This window comes from Dasypus novemcinctus, chromosome 4 (assembly GCF_030445035.2).
Source record: "Dasypus novemcinctus isolate mDasNov1 chromosome 4, mDasNov1.1.hap2, whole genome shotgun sequence".
In the NCBI taxonomy this organism is placed as follows: Eukaryota; Metazoa; Chordata; class Mammalia; order Cingulata; family Dasypodidae; genus Dasypus; species Dasypus novemcinctus.
The window spans coordinates 71885919-71906544 of NC_080676.1; the positions used below are offsets into that span (position 1 = coordinate 71885919).

General features: G+C 35.7%; 1 protein-coding gene across 15 annotated transcripts in view; it reads left to right on the plus strand.

Annotated features, from left to right (window-relative positions):
- DLG1 (discs large MAGUK scaffold protein 1) overlaps nt 1-20626 on the plus strand; it is a 281505-nt gene that overhangs the window by 73262 nt on the left and 187617 nt on the right. For all 15 annotated transcript variants that reach the window (XM_058295595.2, XM_058295596.2, XM_058295597.2 and 12 more), the window contains one exon: nt 18200-18364. In XM_058295595.2, the coding sequence (XP_058151578.1) occupies nt 18200-18364 (165 nt within the window). The remainder of the gene's footprint in view (nt 1-18199; nt 18365-20626) is intronic.

Sequence of the window (20626 nt, forward strand, 5' to 3'; positions counted from 1 at the left end):
CTCCAGCTCACTGTCTTTTTTAGGAAATACTGGAATCCAAACCAGCGACCTCACATGTGGTAGGTGGGAGCCCAGTCTCCTGAGCCACATCCACTTCCTTCATCTTTTATTAGCTAATAATTGTATGTGTGTGTATAAAATAAAGTCTTTTCTTCTCAATTTCTTTTTGCCATTATTGATGGTGTACAGAAAAGAGTTAACATAGTAGGCCTTAATGGCTATCCTTGAAAAGGCCTACTTGCAAGGCTGGCCTTTGACTGGTGTCTGAAAACTTATATTTTGGGAGGATTCCCACCATTAGCTAATAAGAGTTTCTCACTATGCTTAAACAGTTTGTGCAAACAATATGGTTTCTTCTGAACGCCTGCTTTCCTCCTGGGAATCTGGAGTTTTGGTACATATTGGACAGAGACTATGTCCAAGAGCCTATGGGACCAACCCCCAATAAAAATTCTTGGTGCCAAAGGTCCCTAACATGCTTCCCTAGTTGGTAATATTTCATGTGTTGTTATAACTTCTTTTTTTTTTTTTTTTTTAAGATTTATTTATTTATTTAATTCCCCCCACTCCCCTGGTTGTCTGTTCTCGGTGTCTATTTGCTGCTTCTTGTTTCTTTGTCCGCTTCTGTTGTCGTCAGCGGCACAGGAAGTGTGGGCGGCGCCATTCCTGGGCAGGTTGCTCTTTCTTTTCACACTGGGCGGCTTTCCTCACAGGCGCACTCCTTACGTGTGGGGCTCCCCTACGCGGGGGACACCCTTGCATGGCACGGCACTCCTTGCGCGCATCAGCACTGCGCATGGCCAGCTCCACACGGGTCAAGGAGGTCCGGGGTTTGAACCGCGGACCTCCCATATGGTAGACGGACGCCCTAACCACTGGGCCAAAGTCCGTTTCCCTGTTATATCTTCTTGCTGGGAGAATTAAGCTCATCCTATTTGACTCTACTGAGAAAGGACCCTGTGAGCTTGGGCCTGGTTTCCTTAAACTTTTCCCTATGTGTTTTTTCCCTTTGCTGCTTTTCCTTTGTATCCTTTTGTCAAAATGATTACAACTGTATGCTGAGTCCTTTGAGTTCTCCTAGCAAATCATCAAACCTAGTGGTGATCATAGGAACCTCCTATAACACAGGCTGAAAATGAAAAACTCAGAATGCCCAACTGTAGTCAATGAAGGTTTAAAAAAAAAAAGAGACTTCATAGGTGCTATCTGAAGGATGATATAATAGTAACATAAACCATTATTTTGAATTCTTTAGGCAAACAGTAATATTTGTGAATAATGACAACTTTGCTGTTATAATAAAAATGGAATTCCTGAGTGGGATTATGAGTGTTTTAAATTTTTATAGTTTTAAATTGCTTGTAAGAAAAGTTATTTACATTTCCACCACTTTGTACAAGTTTTGGTTTTTCCACACCCTCAACACTGGATATTACTGGACATTTATGTTTTTGTCTCTTTGCTAATATAAAAATTATATGTTCTTTTAAAAATGTGCATTTCTTTATGAGTGGAAAAGTGAACATGAATTTTTTTCACATTGTTTATTGGCTATTTGTAATTCATATATATATATATATATTTTTTTTTTTTAACCAAAGGCATCACCAGAGCTTCACTTTATAAAAATTATTTATTTATTTATTTACTGTTCCCCCACCCCCTACCCCCCTGTTGTTTTTGTGCTTGCTGTCTGCTTTCTCTCTCCATTCACCATGTGTTCTTCTGTGTATGCTCGTCTTCTCTATAGGCAGCACTGGGAACTGACCCTGGGACTTTCTGGAGTGGGAGAGAGGTGCTGAATCTCTTGTTCCACCTCAGCTCCCTGGTCTGCTACATCTGTTATTGTCTCTTCTCTGTGTCTCTTTTTGTTGTGTCATCTTGCAGCCTTTCACCTGGAGACCCCAGGAATCGAACCCTGGACTTCTTATATGGTAGATGGGAGCCCAATTGCCCGAGCCACATCTGCTTCCTTGTAATTCTTTTTTTAATGAGCTGCTAGTTCATGCCTCTGGCCTACTTTTCTTTTTCTTTTTAAATTTATTTCTAAGACTTATTATACATTAAGAAACTGGTCCTTTTGTAATGTAATTTGTCTTATATCTTCAACAGGAGATATTTCTTATAAGTGAAATCATTTAGAAAGTGCCATTAGGTGCCTTGCTTCTTTTACTCAGTGTAGTGTTTTCAGGATTCATTCATGTTGCAGTACGTCTCAGAACTTCCTTCCTTCTTATGGCCAAATAATACTTCATTGAATGTATATACCACATTTGTTTATTCATTAATCTATTGATGGATACTTGGTTGTTTCCACATTTTGTCTATTGTAAATAATGCTGCTATGAATATTGGCGTACAAATATCTGGTTGAGTCCCTGTATTCAACTTCCTTGCGTATATTCCTGAAGTGCAGTCACATGGGAGTGGCTCACATAGTATTTTGTATGTAATATTCTCAGGAACCACCATATTGCTTTCTGAAGTGTCTGCACCATTTTACATCCCCACGATCAATGCCTGAGGGTTGGGTGTTTTCCTTGGTTAGGAAGGCTTCACCATCCTAAGGTTGTGAACATACATGTTTTGTTTGTGTTTGGCTCAATTCTTTACATTTAGGTTGGTTTTTTGTTTGTTTGTTTTTGAGATACCTGGGCTAGGGATTGAACCTAGGACCTCGTAAGTGGGAAGCCAGCACTCAACCATGGAGCCACATTAGTGCCCCTGAGTTGGTTTTTTCATTTGTTTGCTTGTTTGTGTTTTTAGGAGGCACCAGAAACCAAATCCAGGGCCTCCCATGTGGGAAGCAGGTGCTCAACTGCTTGAGCCACAACCCACTCCCCCATTTAGGTTTTCCATGTACATGTATTTTTTTATTTGGCCTGATATTAACATCTTATAACATTAACATACATCTGTTCAGTTTCAAAGAAAAGTGGTCTTATATTATGCATATTACCCATTGTAGCAGGATGATGTGGTTATGAATTCCAAAAATAGATACTGGATTATGTTTGTAATCTGGTCTGTACCTGGGCGTGATTACGTTATGGTTAGGGCTTTAATTGGGCCACATCACTAGGGTGTCGAGTTCCCACCCCTTAATGGGTGGGGACTCACAGATAAAAGGCGTGGCAAAGGACAGAGTTGAGGGTTTTTGATGTTGGAGTTTGATGCTGAAGCCTTAAGATGGAGCCCTGGGAAGTAAGCTCACAGAGAAAACAGAAGCAAACCTCAGAAAAAGAGGAACCTTGAGCCCAGGAAGAAGCATGCCCTGGGAAGAGAGGAACCCTGAACCCAGAGAGAAGTAAGACTCTGGAAGAGAGGAACCCAGGAAACCTGACGTCAGCAGCCATCTTGCTCCAACACATGAAAGTAGACTTTGGTGAGGGAAGTAACTTACGCTTTATGGCCTGGTATCTGTAAGCTCCTACCCCAAATAAATACCCTTTATAAAAACCAACCAATTTTTGGTATTTTGCATTAGCATCCCATTGGCTGACTAATACACCTATATTTATATTTCACATGAGGTTTTGCTATACTATACAGTCCATGATACATTTTTTAGCTTTCCTTCTAGTAATATACATCATCTTATTTTTTAGCTTTCCCTCTAGTAACATACATAATCTTAAACCAGAGGTTCTTAACCAGGGGTCCGTGAGCTTGTGAACTTGAATTGAAATTTTAAAAAAAACATTTGTGTGGGGACATGTTAGTGTAGGTGTGATATATTTATTAAATAATTCACAGTATAGTGTGGACTTAGTGAGGGGTCTGTGGTTTTCACCTGACTGGCAAAGGAGTTTGTGGAACAAAAAAGGCTAAGAACCCCTGCGGTAGACTTTCCCTTTCAAACGCTATCATACCCATAGACTAGTACTGCTAGTTAAAAACACTATGTTGTGCTTTCACCTTTTCTATTTATTTCCAAAGATTAACAAACAACCTTTTTACTAATTCTGCACAAGTTAACCCTCAGCTTTCCACTCTCTAACCTCATTCTATTTTCTGGTTGCCCATATTCTAGTTATTAATTCCATGAGTTTACACAATATATTTAATTCATAATTGCTCAGTCATACAGTATTTGTCCTTTTGTGTCTGACTTGCTTCACTCACCATAATGTCCTCCATGTTCACACATGTTGTCATAAGCTTCTCAATTTCATTTCTTCTTACAGCTGCATATTTCATTATGTATAATACATGAGATAATTCTCTTGTTTACTTTTTCTCTTATTCTTGTTTTTTGGTTTTTACATGAAATTTACCTGCCTCTCCTAATTCTTAAGTAAATAATAAGTATATAAATAAATGAATAAATTTTCTATTGCCTTTTGTTGAGATCGTATTAAAGATAAATATGTACATAAATTTAGAGAGGGATATGACATCTTTTAGTTGATTCTTACTGCTAAGAAATGGCATGTCTTCTTTCCATTTCATAAAGTCACATGTTTAGATACTTCAGTTTTATACATTCCTGGGCATTTCATCTTTTTGTTTCTTATATTAAAAGTAGGGTCTTTTATTTCATTCTGTCAGCTAATTGTTATTAATTTAAATCATGAATCAGCAAAGTTTTTCCGTAAAGGGTCTACTTGATAGTAAACAGCCAGATGGTAAGTGTTTCAGGCATTACTGGCCATCAAGTATTCAACTCCACCATTGTAGCATGAAAGCAGCCTAGACAGTTTGTAAATTATGAATGACCATGACTGTGTTTCAGTAAAGCTTGATTTATTAAAACAGGCGACAGGACAGCTTTGACTACAGATCATAATTTGCAGATTCCTGGTTTAAATGAAAGCTACAGATTTCTATATATTAATTTTCTGCCTGGACATATGACTGTTATTATTATTTATAGTAGTTTTTTACTATTTCTTTTGCATTTTCTGGATTTACCATCAGATTATCTGTAAATTGTGATAATTTTATCCTTCTAATATAATTTTCTCTTAATTTTTTTCTTGTATCACCTGAACAAAGTTAATAATAGTTATGATAGTAGTATTTTTGTCTTATTTCTAACTTATTCTCCATTAATCATGATGTTTACTTTTTTGGGTTGATAATGTTGAAAAGAAGTGTTCATCTTTCCTTTGTAATTAAGAGGTTTTTTAAAAGTCAAAAGTAAATGTTGATTCTTTTCATATGTATTCTTAGAAGCTGTAAACATGAACTTTGACTCTGCATCATAGATTTGTTGCTTGTTTGTTTATTTTCCAGTAGCTTATTGTGGGAGGGAGAATAATGGCCACCCAAAGATATCTACTTCCTAATCATTTGAATCTGCAAGTATTACAAGTATTAGGTTACATGGAAAATTACCAGCCTTAATTAGCTGTCTTTAAATAGGAAGATAATCCTGGATTATTTGGGTATGCCAAATATAATCACAGGTGTCTTTAAAAGTTGAAGAGGGAATGGGGAAAAAAGAACCAGGGAGATAGCTATATGAAAAGGACACTGGCGGAGTTGCTGACTTTGAAAATGGAGTTTGTTGTTATTTTTAATCAGTAATGGATGTTTTTGTTTGTGATTATCTATTTGGCATTCATTAATAAATGTTCTTTCCTTTTCATTTATTAGTAAGGTCAATTATATTAAAACATTTCCTGATAATTCACTATTCTGGCATTTTTGGAATATATTCTACTTGGGTTGTAATTTATTTTGATGTTTTTACAAAATCTAACTAGCAAATGAGTTCTCTTTGCAAATGTTCTATTTTGATTTGCATTTCCATTCATGAGAGATTTCTTTTTATGTTTTTTGGTGTGTGTCCTTTATTTGATATTATTATTATTTTGGTCAGTAATTATTTTGGTCATCTGACTTCTTTATTGCTTTGGGGGTGGGTGGCAGTCGGAAGCTTTTGATAGGGCTGGATGGTTTCCTCTTTAACATCGTGGACTTCTGGCTGCATAGGATGGCTCAGTGGAGTGAGTTGCTATGCGGTGCGTCCTGGAAACATAGGCTCACACCACAATAGAAACTTTGAGCAAATGACTGCCTTATTACTATACACAACACAAAGCGTCCAGATAAGTAGGGGAAGAGATTCTGTTGTGGCTGGTCTACCAGGGATGACAAGCTGTTCAAGTCAGGGTGGGTGGGTGGCAGCTCCACACACCCCACTTTGCCTTGGAGGAGAGAGACATATCTGTGCTGCCAAGATTTATATGGGGTATTATTATGACTCAGAGGGAGGAGAGTTCTGCCATTGCCAAGTTCCTGCCCTGATAAGCACCTGGTTTCTGGGGGGCAGGAGAGGGTATAGGCAAAGGCTGTGAGATGGCTGCTGAGCATCTATCTGTGTCTTCCTCACCAAGCTCTACAGATAGTGGCCATGCACAAATCTGGGCAGTACTTGTTCTTCAGGATCATGTACTGAATGCTGTTAAGAGTGGCCTGGGTATACTTGCTGATTAGTGGTCTATATAAAGGAGGTGTCTTGCTTTTGCTGGCCTGAGCTACACTCAGGGCCACCTCGACCCCTTTGTTGTCAACTACCGGCTGGACTCCCACATTGTTGTGGTTAATCAGCTTGTTGTAGTGGAAAGAATTGTGGGTCTTCAGGTTATTGGGCTTGGTGCAGTATATTTGCTTGTTCCTCTTGGTGAGAAAACTTGATCAGTTTTGCACAAACTTCCTTGTAGATTACATGGACATGTTGACAGCTGCTCTTCCCCCAGGGGCCAGAGATGGAACAATTTAGAAATTGTGTTTTGAGAAAATTCTCCTTTTCCTTCATGGTTATTGTTTCATTATTTTATCTCATTCATGGCCAGTTTTGGAAATTTATATATTTATATAAAATCATACAACTCAGTTTTATATGTATTGTATTTTGTTCTTCCTGTTTTACTTTTCTAATCCAGGTTTGTTTCTGGAAAGGTGAAAGCAATAAATGCCAATGTGATAAGGCAAACTATTTCTCACATATGTGGTCTGGTTGTATGAAGTTTGTATACATTCTTATCTGCAAGCCTAAGATAATTTGGCATGTGGACATCATTTGTTTTGGCTTGTCACAGTTCCTTCCTTTAAAAGGTGCTTGTGTTGATAGTTCTATGAATTGACATTTCAGAAGTTACTGTCAGTGGTTCCAGGGGTTTTAATTCATTTCTATTCTAAGCAAGTGAATAGTTGGAAGAAATGTTTTCTTAGTGAAAATTCCTTCTACAGGCAGTAATCAATTTTGGGCTAAATTATTTAGTTTTTATATAGATTGGTTTCTATTCATATTGATTAGAACTAAGTATTTTTAAATCTTGGAGAGTAGTTTAATTGTACCTAAAATTTTCTTTGTAGTTACCAATTAGTGCATGTAATAGTTAATTTTATTAACAAATTAATGAAATGGGGAAATCATATCATGCTTTTTCTATTCGAAGCCCGCAGGTGTTTACAAGAGCATAGTTAACCACACTATTAACTGTTTGAAACTGGGTGTAAGCTGTTTCTGAAACAGCCTCTGTTATGGTCAGAATAAATAAGCTCTAAATGAAGTTAATATGAGTTATATTTATATGATTCTTCTGCTTTTCTTCATGCAGCTTCATATTTAAGTCACTATAAGAACAAAACCAATACAGTGTTTTGTATGCATTTTTGTATTGTAGTTAACTCATTCAAGACATTCAAGTAGGAGAGTGATATCACTGTAATGTGGAAATCACATAGGTTCAGATTTAATTTTTCATTAGGGGAACCTGAGCAATGGGAATAGAATTGCAATCTTTAGCAGGAAAGAGAAAAAACTCTTGGTACTTTTTCTACCCTGACAGCAAGGAGTTCTGTGGATTGTATTTAAGAAAACCAAAGACCAAGTGTCTATACCAGGGGCCTCCTCCTCAGAGAAATAACTCTGATATATTCCACTGCTTTCTATGCCCATCTTAAAAGCATCCCTACTCCTCTGAATTCCACTTTGATCTGCATTATTTGTGCTCCCACCATCCCTGTTTTCATTATGGTGCTGCCAGAATTTTTGGTCAGTTGCTTTTGTGTATTTTTCTTATTTGCTATGGCTTCTGCTTGCCTGAATGGTACAATTTAATGCCTGTTTCTTTTACACTGATAGGCCATTTATTTTAAGCTTGAGGGTAAAGATATTATAATTATTTTTTCAGGATTCAAAAAATGAAAATAATGGTTTTTGAGAAGAAATCTGATAAATTTCTGTGACTTAATGTTTTCAATTCTAATATGTCATTTTCTTTAATGTATCTGGAATTGGGATGCATTTACATTTGATGGTACTTCATGGATTATTTGGCAGTGCTTATTTTAGAAGTACATATAATGTTTTATAATTGATGATGTATTAGATTGAATGAAATATGATATTAGCTAGTATGTCAATTTTACAAAATAGATATCCAGGTTTCAGTTTTTAGGAAACCCAATCTTTGAAAGGTCATAATATAATATATGGGATCATTTCTGAAAGTTCTAACAGATTGTGACGGTTTTCTAAGTATTTTATGAAATGGATGTTACGATCTCACTATGGATAGTAAAATGTGAAACTACAACATAGTTTCCTTGGAGTGAATTTTAAGTAGGAAATACTCCCTTATTTTTATTAGATTCAGTTGTACAGATCAAGTCATTAAAAAATTAAGGTTCCTATACTTTGTTGTCACAATTTAATATTTTAAGTGAAGTGAAATTTGTCTGAAATTATGACTATTTTTGGATTTCAACTTTTTTCCATTTTGATAACTTGTATCATTTCATAAGATGAACTAATTTGCACAGTACATTTTAAAATTAAAATTCTCATGCACAATATTAATATGTGTAGTTTATCTTCTTCATCCCATCCTGACCTTACCACTTTTGCAGCATATTTAAAATTGGATATACTGGTTCTTGCCTCCCTTCCTCTTCTTATTTAAGGTAATTTACCAAATCCTTTTGAGAAACTCTTGTGAATTGTTGAGAATATCTCTTTGGAAAAAATGCTCTCACCTCTTTACAATTATTTTTGCAGTTTTAGGTGGCTATGCCCCTTGTTTCTGCTTCTGGTTTCATCATGGTGGTTAGAAATGCTAGAAACATGTTTCAAGAATGACATTGCTTTGATTCCTACTTCATAGGAATGCTTCTAATGTTTTACCATTCAGTATGATTCCTGATAGATGCTTTGAAAGATTGCAACACAATCCCAGTCAGAATTCTAGCTGCCATCTTTGCAGAAATGGAAAAGCCAATCATCAAAATTATGTGGAAGGTTAAGGGGTCCCAAATAGCCAAAACTATCTTGAAAAGAAGAATGAAGTTGGAGGACTCACATTTTGCTATTTTATAGCATAATTACATAACTATCATAATCTAAACAGCATTGTACTCACACAAGGACAGATATATAGACCAATGGAAATGAATTGAGAGTTCATACATAAACCCTTACATCTGTGACTAGTTGAATTTTGACAAGGTGCTAATAAGTCCACTTAGTGGGAGAAAGAATGGTCTCTTCAACAAATTGTGCTTGGAAAACTGGTCATACATATGCAAAAGAATGAAGGTGGACCCCTACCTCATACTAAATATAAAAATTAATTCAAAATGGATCAAAGAATTTAATATAAGAAAAACTATAAAACTTCTAGAAGAAAACCTAGGGGAATATCTTGAGGACGTTGAATTAGGCAATGGGTTCTTAGACTTGACACCAAAAGCACAAGCAACAAAAGAAAAAAAATTGGTGAGACTTAATCAACATTAGAAACTTTTATGCATCTGGGAAGCAGATGTGGCTCAAGTGATAAGACCTTCACCTATCATATGGAAAGACCCGGGTTTAATCCCTTGGGCCTCCTGGTGAAAACAGAGAAGAGAAAACATGCCTGTGTGGCAAACTAAGTGTCTGTGCAGTGAGCCAAGTGTCCATACAGTGAGCCGAGTGCCCACATGGTGAGCCTAGTGGTGGGTGCCCCATGGGGAGCCGAGCCACCCACGTGGTGAGTCTAGTGCCCACACAAGTACCCACTTGGTGAGATGAGTACCTGTGTGGTGAGCCAAGTGCCTGTGCGGTGAGCCTAGTGCCCCTGTGAATGCTCACACCGTGAGCCAAGTGCCCACATGAGTGCCCGCGTGGTGAGCCAGTGCCTCCTCAGGTGAGTCACACAGCAAGATGATGATGCAACAAAAAGAGAGATGAAGGGGAGAGTCAAGGTGAAGTGCGGCAGAAACCAGGAACTGAGATGGCGCAGTTGACAGGGAACCTCCTCCACATCAGAGGTCCCCAGGATCGAATCCTGGTGAATCCTAGAGAAGGATGAGAAGACAAAAAGAGAAATAAATACAGAAGATCACACAGTGAACTGACAAAGACAGCAAAAACAGCAGGGAGGGGGAGGGGAAAGGGAAAAAACTTTTGTGCATCAAAGGATGTTATCAAGAAAGGGGAAAAAACCTACAGAATGTAGAAAATATTTGGAAGTCATACACCTGATAAGGATTTAATATGCAGATCTACACCCAGCAATAAAAAGACAACTTAATTAAACAATGGGGAAAAGACTTGAATAGACATTTCTTCAAAGAAGATATACATATAGTTAATAAGCACATGAAAAGATGGTCAATATCATTAGCTTTTAGAGAAATTTACGTGAAAACCATTAATCAGATCCAAGTTATACACATAAGATGGCCTTTATTTTTTAAACATGGAAAGAACAAGTATTGGAGAGGATGCGGAGGAATAGGGACCCTTGTACCTTGTTGGCAGGCTTATGAAATGGTGCAGCTGCTATGGAAAATAGTTTGGCAGTTTCTCAGAGTTAAGGATAGGATGAACAGATAATACAGTAGAATATTACTTAGCTGCAAAAAGGAATGAAGTCCTGATACATGCTATAATGTGGATAAACCTTGAAGACATCATTTTAAGTGAAATAAGCCAGACTCTGAGGACAAATAATGTATGCTGCTACCTATGTGAAATCATTAGTATATGCCATTTGGCAGAATCTGCAAATTCTTAGAGTCAGAATTAGAATACAATTGATCATGGGCAGAGTTGGGAGTAGAGAATGGGCAGTTACCACTGAATTGATAGAGTTTCTGTTTGGTGTGATGGAAAAGTTTTGGTAAATGGGTAGTGTTGATGGTAGCGCAGCATTATGAATGTAATTAGCACCCCTGAATTGTTTATTTGAATGTGACCAAGACACAAAGTTTTATGCTGTATATATGTTTCTAGAGTTAAAAAAAAAAAAAAAGCAAAATTGTGTACCCACAGAATTGTACAACACAAAGAGTGAACTCGCATGTTATATGTGGAATATAGTTAATATAATTTTAATAATATTGGCTTATCTTGTGAGAAAGGTATCACACTAATACAAAATGTTAAGAAAAGGGAAAACTGTGTGGGAAGGGGATATATGGAAACGGCACTTTCTGTATGATTTTTCTGTAAACATGCAGTGCTCTTATAGCAGGGGTTCTTAACCTTTTTTGTTCCACAGACCCTTTACCAGTCAGGTGAAAACCACTCTTCTCAGAATGTAGTGCAGATAGTTTTATGACACTCAACACTGGCATATCTTTAAATTACATTTTAAGATTATTCAGAATTATGTTTTACAACTTTTCCCATATTTTCAATACCTGATAACCTAATGGTTCAACATCTTTTCAAGTGGTCACTTTCAGCAAACATTTAGAAATTAATAAAACCATCTCTGCTGTCCTTCCCAACCTTTTTGTAGGCAGTTATTCACTGCACTCAGAACATGCTACATCAAAATAAAAATCATACTAAGTCCACGCTATACCGTGTATTATTTAATAAATCTATCTCACCTGCACCAACATGTCCCCACAAGAATAATGTTTTTAAATGCATATATAAAATTACAAAGGAAATCCATTACATATATTGAAATACAGTTACTAAAATGAAAAACATATGATATGTGCTGCTGTCTTAACACATTAAATAATAATCCAATACATAAAAAATGTAGGTAAGTTAAAGTTAAATTTTATAGTTTAAATATGAAATTATACTACTGTAATTTATTGCATACATTCATAAGTGAAGGAAATGCTAGATTTCAGTTATAGGTCAGAGGAAATAAACATGATAAGTTGATTTTTTTTTTCAGTTTAAGCTCCTGGACCCCCTGAAATCTTTCCATGGACCCCTGGTTAAGAACCCCTGTCTTACAAAATAAATAAAGTAAAAGTTGAACCATCTTTGCATTCTTGATTTACTTTTCAATTAATTGGGTTGGATTCAATTTGCTGCTTTTCCTTCCTAGACATTTTTTTATTCATATTGTTAGTGATATTGTTCTATTCGTTTTTCTGTTACTCTTGTCTAATCAATTGAGAAGCTTTCCATCTTCCTTGGCAAAGTAGGGATTATTTAAAGCAAAGATAATAATTCATGTTTATTTTGATCACTCATATTTTTTAACTCTTCCTGTCTTGTTTTATATTTATGATGGTCTTAATTCTCCCCTCCCATTTCCTAACTTGAGCCCTTTTCAGGTTTATTTGTGTTTTTTTAAAATTTCTCCTCTGTCTTCTCTATCTCTCTGTTCCCTTTCTCCCTCCCTCCCTCCCTCTCCTAATTGTTAGTGCATTCTCTTTCTTATCCCTATACTATTACTTACCCTTGAATTTTAACAAATGTTTAAAATATTTATGTCAACATCTGCGATACACACACACACAGTTTTGTTAAAATTTGGAAATTGGGTTCAAGATTGGTGGTGTTTTTTCCCCGTTTCCCAATGCACATTATACTTTATCTGCTTTAGGAGTTCATATTAAACCTTACTACTGCTTGTTAATGTCTTCTTTCTTTCTTTCTTTCTTTTTAAATGAGATATGTTGGTGTGTATAGAACAGTGCTAATGAAACATACCAATTATTTCTTTTTAACTTTTACTAAAAGAACAAGTATATATTGGCTGAGGTGTAGGTAGAGGGATTTTTAAAAACATAATTATGTTTGTTGACCTTTTTGGTATTGATTTAAGAAACTTGTACTTATAAAATACGGTCTAACTTTCAGCCGTTTCAAATTTTCTAGAAGACACAGTACTCTGCGTCATTTACATACTGGGAAAAATATTCCTTTCTAAAGAAAGATTTCCGAAAATTATATAACAGCAATGAAGCAGTAACATCACATTCCAACTTAAAATAACTTTCAAATCACAGTAATTTGTGACTGAAATATTGTTGCCAATATTGGTAACAAAGTTTAAGGGGAATGGAAGGTTTTATCCCCAAGATGCCAGACTTAAAAGCATAAAAAGGATAGGGAAATGTTTTTAGAATGTACTTACTGGAATTATATTTAAGTCTTCTTCCTCCTCCATCCCTATCCCCTCATCTTCCATTGTGTAACTCATTTCTAATAAAAGTGTTAGGTAAGTTAGAAGACTTGCACCATCCTTGTGGGAGGCTTAGTTTTCTGCATTCTACTCTATCAGCAACTGATTTCATATGAAGTTTTGAATGTTACAAAAATTTTGGAAATAAGTTGACATCAATCTTTAGATTAAAAGTTTAGATGAATATTGTTATGCAGTGTAACTGTTAGTCTAGAAAGCTACTTTGAAACACTTTCTGAAATAATAATTGTAATGAATCCAGTTCCCTTTTTTTAATCATTAGGCAAATAATAAATAGTGGAACTTTACTTTCTGTAACTGTATTTTATGTTTTCTTAAATCTCCCTTGAAGTATTTGAAGGTCATCTATGTTTAGCTTGAAAAAATGTCTGATAATAATTCTTGTCCCAAAAGATGAAAGGAACTGTTCCTTTCTCATTTAAAAATTTTCAAGAGAGTACATGTGGTTAGAAATGAATTAATCTTAAAAAAAAAAAAAAAAGGAATGAATTAATGTATAAACTTCGATTAGGAAATGTAACACCTCCTTGCTTCACCCCTTTCTGCCTCTCGGAGGCAACCAATCATCTCTTTTAGCTGTATCTTCTACTCATTACCTTTATATCTTAATAATATGTGTAACATTGCCCTTTATTAATTTTAGACATTATTTACTGTAATAGCCAAAGGGGTGCTGATGCAAAATACTGAAATTGGTTGGTTTTTTATAAAGGCCATTTATTTGGGGTAGGAGCTTACAGATTCCAGGCCATAAAGCATAAGTTACTTCCCTCATCAAAGTCTACTTTCACATGTTGGAGCAAGGTGACTACTGACATCTGCGAGGGTTCAGGCTTCCTGGGTTCCTCTCTTCTAGGGTCTTGCTTCTTTCTAGGTTCCTCTCTTCCTGGGGCTTGCTTCTGTTTTCTCTGTGAGCTTACTTCCCAGGGCTCCATCTTAAGTCTTCAGCATCAAACTCCAACATCAAAACTCCAACATTAAAAAAAAATCCAATTCTGTCCTTTGCCATGACTAAGCCCTAATGACCTGGCCCAATCAAAGCCCTTGTCATAACTTAATCATGCCCAGATACAGACCAGATTACAAACATAATCCAGTATCTGTTTTTGGGATTCATAACCGTATTAAACTGCTACAGTGACCTTCTATGATAAGGATTTAGCTCATTTACACTACACTTCAGTGTCCCCATTCTACCAACAGAGTTTCATTATTCTCAGTTTTTCCAGTTACCTTGTAAGTAATTCATGTTTGTGTGTGTGGTGTGTGTTTATTTCTTATTCATTAACCATAGAGAGTCTCTTAATTCCTTAATGTATACCACTATTTTTTTCTGACTTCTTCCTTCTACCTTCAAATCCTAAAATTTGAAGTTAGTAAACTTTTTGTATGATCTTGTAGTCATATAAAATTGTTCACCATAGACAAGTTTTTATTTAAATATATACTCACGTATATGTATATTATATATTATACATACATATATGTATAAATAAACATACATACTGTTTGTCTTAGTTTTTTTGTTTTTCCAAATTCTTGATTAAATTGAGTAATTTGACAGTTTTTTTCCCCTCTATAGAGATTTCCTTCCTTATGCCCTCCATTTTCTGCACCAATTTGTACTGTTTTTTCTAATGTTTTTTTCTTGGGATCACTCTTTACTGCCTCTTTGGGTCTTTAAAATTTTGCTTTAGCACATTTCTAAGCAATTCTTAAGAAATGGTACCTGGGAGGTAATTTTTAAAATTCAGTTGCATATCCGGAAGTTTTTTTCCCCTCACATTTGAATTAGTCTAGTTGTGTTTGGGAATTCTAGGATTAAAATAATTTTTACTTAGAACTTTGAAGGTGTATTTGTATTTCTTTTGTCTACAGTTGCTGAAGAGATATTTGCTACTAGTCTGATTTTTTAGGGGTTGAAGGTTTGGTGGGGAGTTAAAGAGTGGTAGTATGTGATAATTTTTTCTATTTAAAAATTTTTGAGGGGGTATGGATGCGGCTCAAGCATTTGAGCACCTACTTCCCACATAGGAGGTCCTAGGTTCAGTTCCCAGTGCCTCCTAAAAACAAACAAAAAAAACTCAGGGGAAACGGACTTTGGCCCAGTGGTTAGGGCGTCCGTCTACCATATGGGAGGTCCGCGGTTCAAACCCCGGGCCTCCTTGACCCGTGTGGAGCTGGCCATGCGCAGTGCTGATGTGCGCAAGGAGTGCCCTGCCACGCAAGGGTGTCCCCGCGTGGGGGAGCCCCACGCGCAAGGAGTGCGCCTGTGAGGAAAGCCGCCCAGCATGAAAAGAAAGTGCAGCCTGCCCAGGAATGGCGCCGCCCACGCTTCCCATGCAGCTGACGACAACAGAGGCGGACAAAGAAACAAGATGCAGCAGATAGACACAGAGAACAGACAACCAGGGGAGGGGGGGAAATTAAATAAATAAAATAAATCTTTAAAAAAAAAAAAACAAAAAAAACTCAGAATCCAATTCAGGGGAGATGATGTAGCTCAGTGGTTGAGTGCTGGCCTCCCACATTTTATAATGGGTTCAACCCCTGGCCCTGGTACCTCAAAAAGGAATTTTTTTCTTTGAGTGTGGTCTTTTAACCTTGGCATCATGAAATACCACAGTGATTTGTGTGGGTGTATGTGTTATTTAATTCATTACTCTGGGCTCCCAGCAGAATCTTTGATTTTTAGGAAGATTATTTGGTATAATTTATGCTGGTTTTCTTTCTGTTCTCTTTTCCTGGATTGTCCTGTTTAGTAGGTTATTACATCTCCTGAATTGATCATTTTGGTCTTTTTGTTCATTTTTTAAACATTTTATTTATTTTATTATATTATTATTTTGTTTTAATTATTTTATTTAACAGAGATTGAACCCAGGACCTTGTACATGGGAAGTAGGAGCTCAACCACTGAGCCACATCTGCTCCCCCGTTTTGTTTTATAATCTTCTGGGAAATTGTTTCAATTTTATTTTCTAGTCCTATTATTATTTTTTGTTATGCTGGCAGTCTTGCTTTTAATGCTTTACAGTGTTCACCTGTTCTTTGCTGCCTTCATAGTGTCTTTTCCTTGCCTCATGGAGTCAGTATTTTCTTGAATCTCTACTAAGAATATTCCCTCAATGTAAGGCAAGTCATTCTCCTTCCTGTGAGTGTAGGTATGACTGACTTCACAATTGAAAGCCTTAGTGGCTTTCAAGGAAGTCAATAAACTAGTTTTTTTTGAATGGATATCATTAATAATGATTGTTTGAGATAAAATACACATTTAAGGAAAGACTCTGTTTCAACTTAATGTGCATGATATACTTTGGAAAATTATTTGACTGAGAAGTAGCTCTAATGACGACATCACTGACGTCAAAGAGAGTGAAGGGTTTTATTTTTTAATCAGTATTCCTAAAAATAATACATATGCACCAGATTTATTAAATATTTATATCAGTAGACATTTATTTCAAACACATTGTTAAATGCTCACATGTTCAAGTTGGTGTGCCAGTTTTCTGTCACTTTGAAAAAGGAACTTTTCATAATTGGGGTTTTGTTGTCAAGTATAAATCCTTTAAAGTTTTGTGTTTTTTTTGAAATTTTTATCTTTCCCATGTATTATCTCTATTATAAGGTCATGTTTTCTGTTGATGTAGGTTTTTCTCATTCATTTTAGAGGCATTTTTAAAAAATGATGATGGGAAGGAGGGTATTTTAGCTTGTTTTGTTTTTGTTTTTATGTATATGCTTTCCCAACCTGAGTTGAGAAACATTTATTTATATTTTCTTCAAGATCCTTTAATTATAATTCATTTTACTTTTGTGTATGATGTAAGATAGATTTGGTTTTATTTAAATTATGTTAATTTTATAAAAATTATCTTAATCTTTTAAAAACATTGAAAAGGTAATCTGTGAGTTACAGATTCTTTTGTAGGTAAAAGAAAAAAAATTTTTTTAATTTATCCCCCCCCCCCCCAGTTGTCTACTCTCTGTGTTCATTCGCTGTGTGCTTTTCCGTGTCCGCTTGTATTCTTGTCAGCAGCACCAGGAATCTGTCTTTTTTTTTGTTGCATCATCTTGTTGCGTCACTCTCCTTGTGTGCAGCGCCACTCCTGGGCAGGCTGCACTGTTTTCGTGCAGGGCAGCTCTCCTTACAGGGCACACTCCTTGTGCATGGGGCTCCCTTACACAGGAGACACCCCTGTGTGGCACGGCACTCCTTGCACACATCAACACTGCATGTGGGCCAGCTCACCACATATGTCAGGAGGCCCTGGGTTTGAACCCTGGATCTCCCATGTAGTAGGTGGACACTCTATCCATTGAGCCAAGTCCGCTTCCCAGGAAAAGGCTTTTATATACTGGATAACTTTCAGTTATAATCTGAAAAGTCTGAAGAACTTTTTTCTTTATATAAGTTAGCTGAATCAGAAAATCAGACTAAGTGAATAACTTTGGTTTTTCTTGTTGACTTCATTTCAACAATTGTTATGTTTAGAGACACTTGGTTCAGCTCATATTGGGTAAAAAACGGCCAAATTAGTATTGAGGTTTCTTTTTTACCTAGCTTTTAAATATTTTTAATAGTGAAATTAAATCATTTAATTAAAATATTGGTGTGACTTAAAATGGTGTCCTACGCCTGTCAGATTTATGTACTAAACCAAAAAATACACTTTTAATATAATTAAATAATTAATACTGAGTTGCTAAATAGGAAAATCATGATTTGAGTGGCGCTTAATTTGCTCTTAAGGGCTACTTCATATTTAATAGTTTTCTTTACTTTACAGAAGTATCGGTATCAGGATGAAGATACACCTTCTCAAGAGCACATTTCCCCACAAATCACTAATGAAGTGATAGGGCCAGAACTGGTTCATATCTCAGAAAAGAACCTGTCAGAAATTGAAAATGTCCATGGATTTGTTTCTCATTCTCATATTTCACCAATAAAGGTAAGATAATAATTACTGTTTATTTTGTTGCTAAGTGTTACATATCACTTTTGTTACTAGTGTAGCTCATGCTCAAAACTTTTCTTAAATATAGGAATTTCTCCCCTTCATTGTTTTTAGTTTTGTAGAATAGGGTATTTCTTGATATTTGTTAACATTTTAAATAAATTTTAAAGCTACATTTTATAAACAAATTTTATTTAGTGATACTACATTTAAGTCAAAAAAATTACCATGGAGAAATTAACTATTAAATTTCAAATCCCACACATTGTGGTATTCTTAAACCCTTGTTTTAAATATTAAATAAAGAACAATAACATTATCTTTGACGTCCAGTATGTGATTTTTCCCAATCCCCTCCTCTTCTCTTTCCTCATAAATCCTGCATTGGTGTATAGCCTTTTTCTTTATAGTGTTACCACATAACTGGATCTCTAACCAATATATTGTTTAAGTTTGTATATTTTGAACTTTATGTAAATGGAATCATATTGTAGTAATATTTAATCAACTTACATTTTTTACTCAACATTATGTTCCTGAGATTCATTGTTTTCACTGCTCTAGAGTTTCTATTTTGTGAAAGGACTACAATTTATCTTACTTTCGATGAATATTGGGTTATTTCCAGGTTACTAACATAAAAAGTACTTATAAAATCATAGGCGATTTATATATGTCTTTGCAGATTTTTTCCCAGGTGGTATAATTTGCATTTCAGCAACATTGTGTAAGAGTTCTAGTTCCACAGTCTCATCAGTATTGGTATTCTTATTTTTGCCCTTCTATTGGTTTTGAAATGCTAATTCCTGTGATTTTAAAGGCCATTTACCGGTTTACTAATGAGGATATATTTATTGGTCATTAGCATTCCTGTTTTGGGACGTGCCCATTCAAGATTTATGCTTGTTTTTGTATTGGGTTGTCCTTTTTTATTGATTTATAGAAGTTCTTTATATATTCTGGATATTAATCCTTTGTTGATAGCATGTATTGAAAATAAGACCTATTTCTTTTCTTGCTAGTAAAACTATCTGGGTTAATTCTCTTTCAGGGGTTACTTCATGCTACTGCTTGAAAATTTTTAATGGTTGTAGTACCATTAAAGTTTTCTATTTAGAGTTAGTGTTCTAAGGTTGTTTTTTAGGATTTTGTTCATTTCGTGTATGGTTTCAAATTATTATTCATAATATTCTGTTGACCTTTTTTTGTGCGTGTAGTGTATATAAGTGTGGCCTCTCTTTCAGTCCTAATGTTACTTAGTTGTGCCTTTTTCCCCTTCATCATTCTTGTAAGAGGATCTTCAGTTTCAGAGATGGTCTTTTCAAAACACTGCCTCTTTTTTATCTTCTCCTATGTGCTACCTTGTCCCCACTCCTCATTTTTCTCATACACATGTACACACACATATATGTACACAAATACACATGCATATGCACAGTAAACATATATACATATATGAATGTAAGTGTATGAATAGCCTACTTATCAATTAAAAATTGTGGTAGAAATAATTTGTTCCTCCTTTGGAAGACTTAAATGAAAGACATATAGAAAGATCAGCTAATTGTCAGTGGCAGAGATAGTTCGTCTCTTCTCTTTTCCTTTCTCTTCTTACTGTTTTTCCCCTTCTGCTTTCTATAGGTATATTCTATTTGTTTCTTTTTCTAACTTCTGAAATTAGTTGCTTGTTGCATTAACTATCAGCCTTCTTTTCTAAATTTGAGATTTTAAGTTTTCCTTCAAATAGCATTATAGCTGTATCCCATGTTAATATGTACTGTTATCATCCTTAACATTTTTTTGTTTCCATTTTTTTTCCTTTGCCCCATGAGGCATTTACAAGTGTGTTTCTTAATTTTTATATGTGGAGGCATTTAGTTCTTTCATGTCTTCTTTTGGATTACATTTTGTCAGCCCATTTTTCTGTCTTAATAGCTTGGTAGTAATAAAGGGTAGATAATCCTTTAGTGATCATCCTAGAAAAAAAATTTTTTTAAGAGTTATTTTTATTTATTTCCACCCCCCCCCCCCACCCCCCGTTTTCTGTTCTCTGTGTCCATTTGCTATGTTTCTTTTGTGTTCACTTCTATTCTTGTCAACAGCACCGGGAATCTGTGTCTCTTTTTGTTGTATCATCTTGCTGCGTCAGCTCTTCATGTGTGTGGCATCACTCCCGGGCAGGCTGGACTTTTCTTTCGCTCTGGGTAGCCCTCCTTACTGGGCGCACTCATTGCATGTGGGGCTCCCCTATGTGAG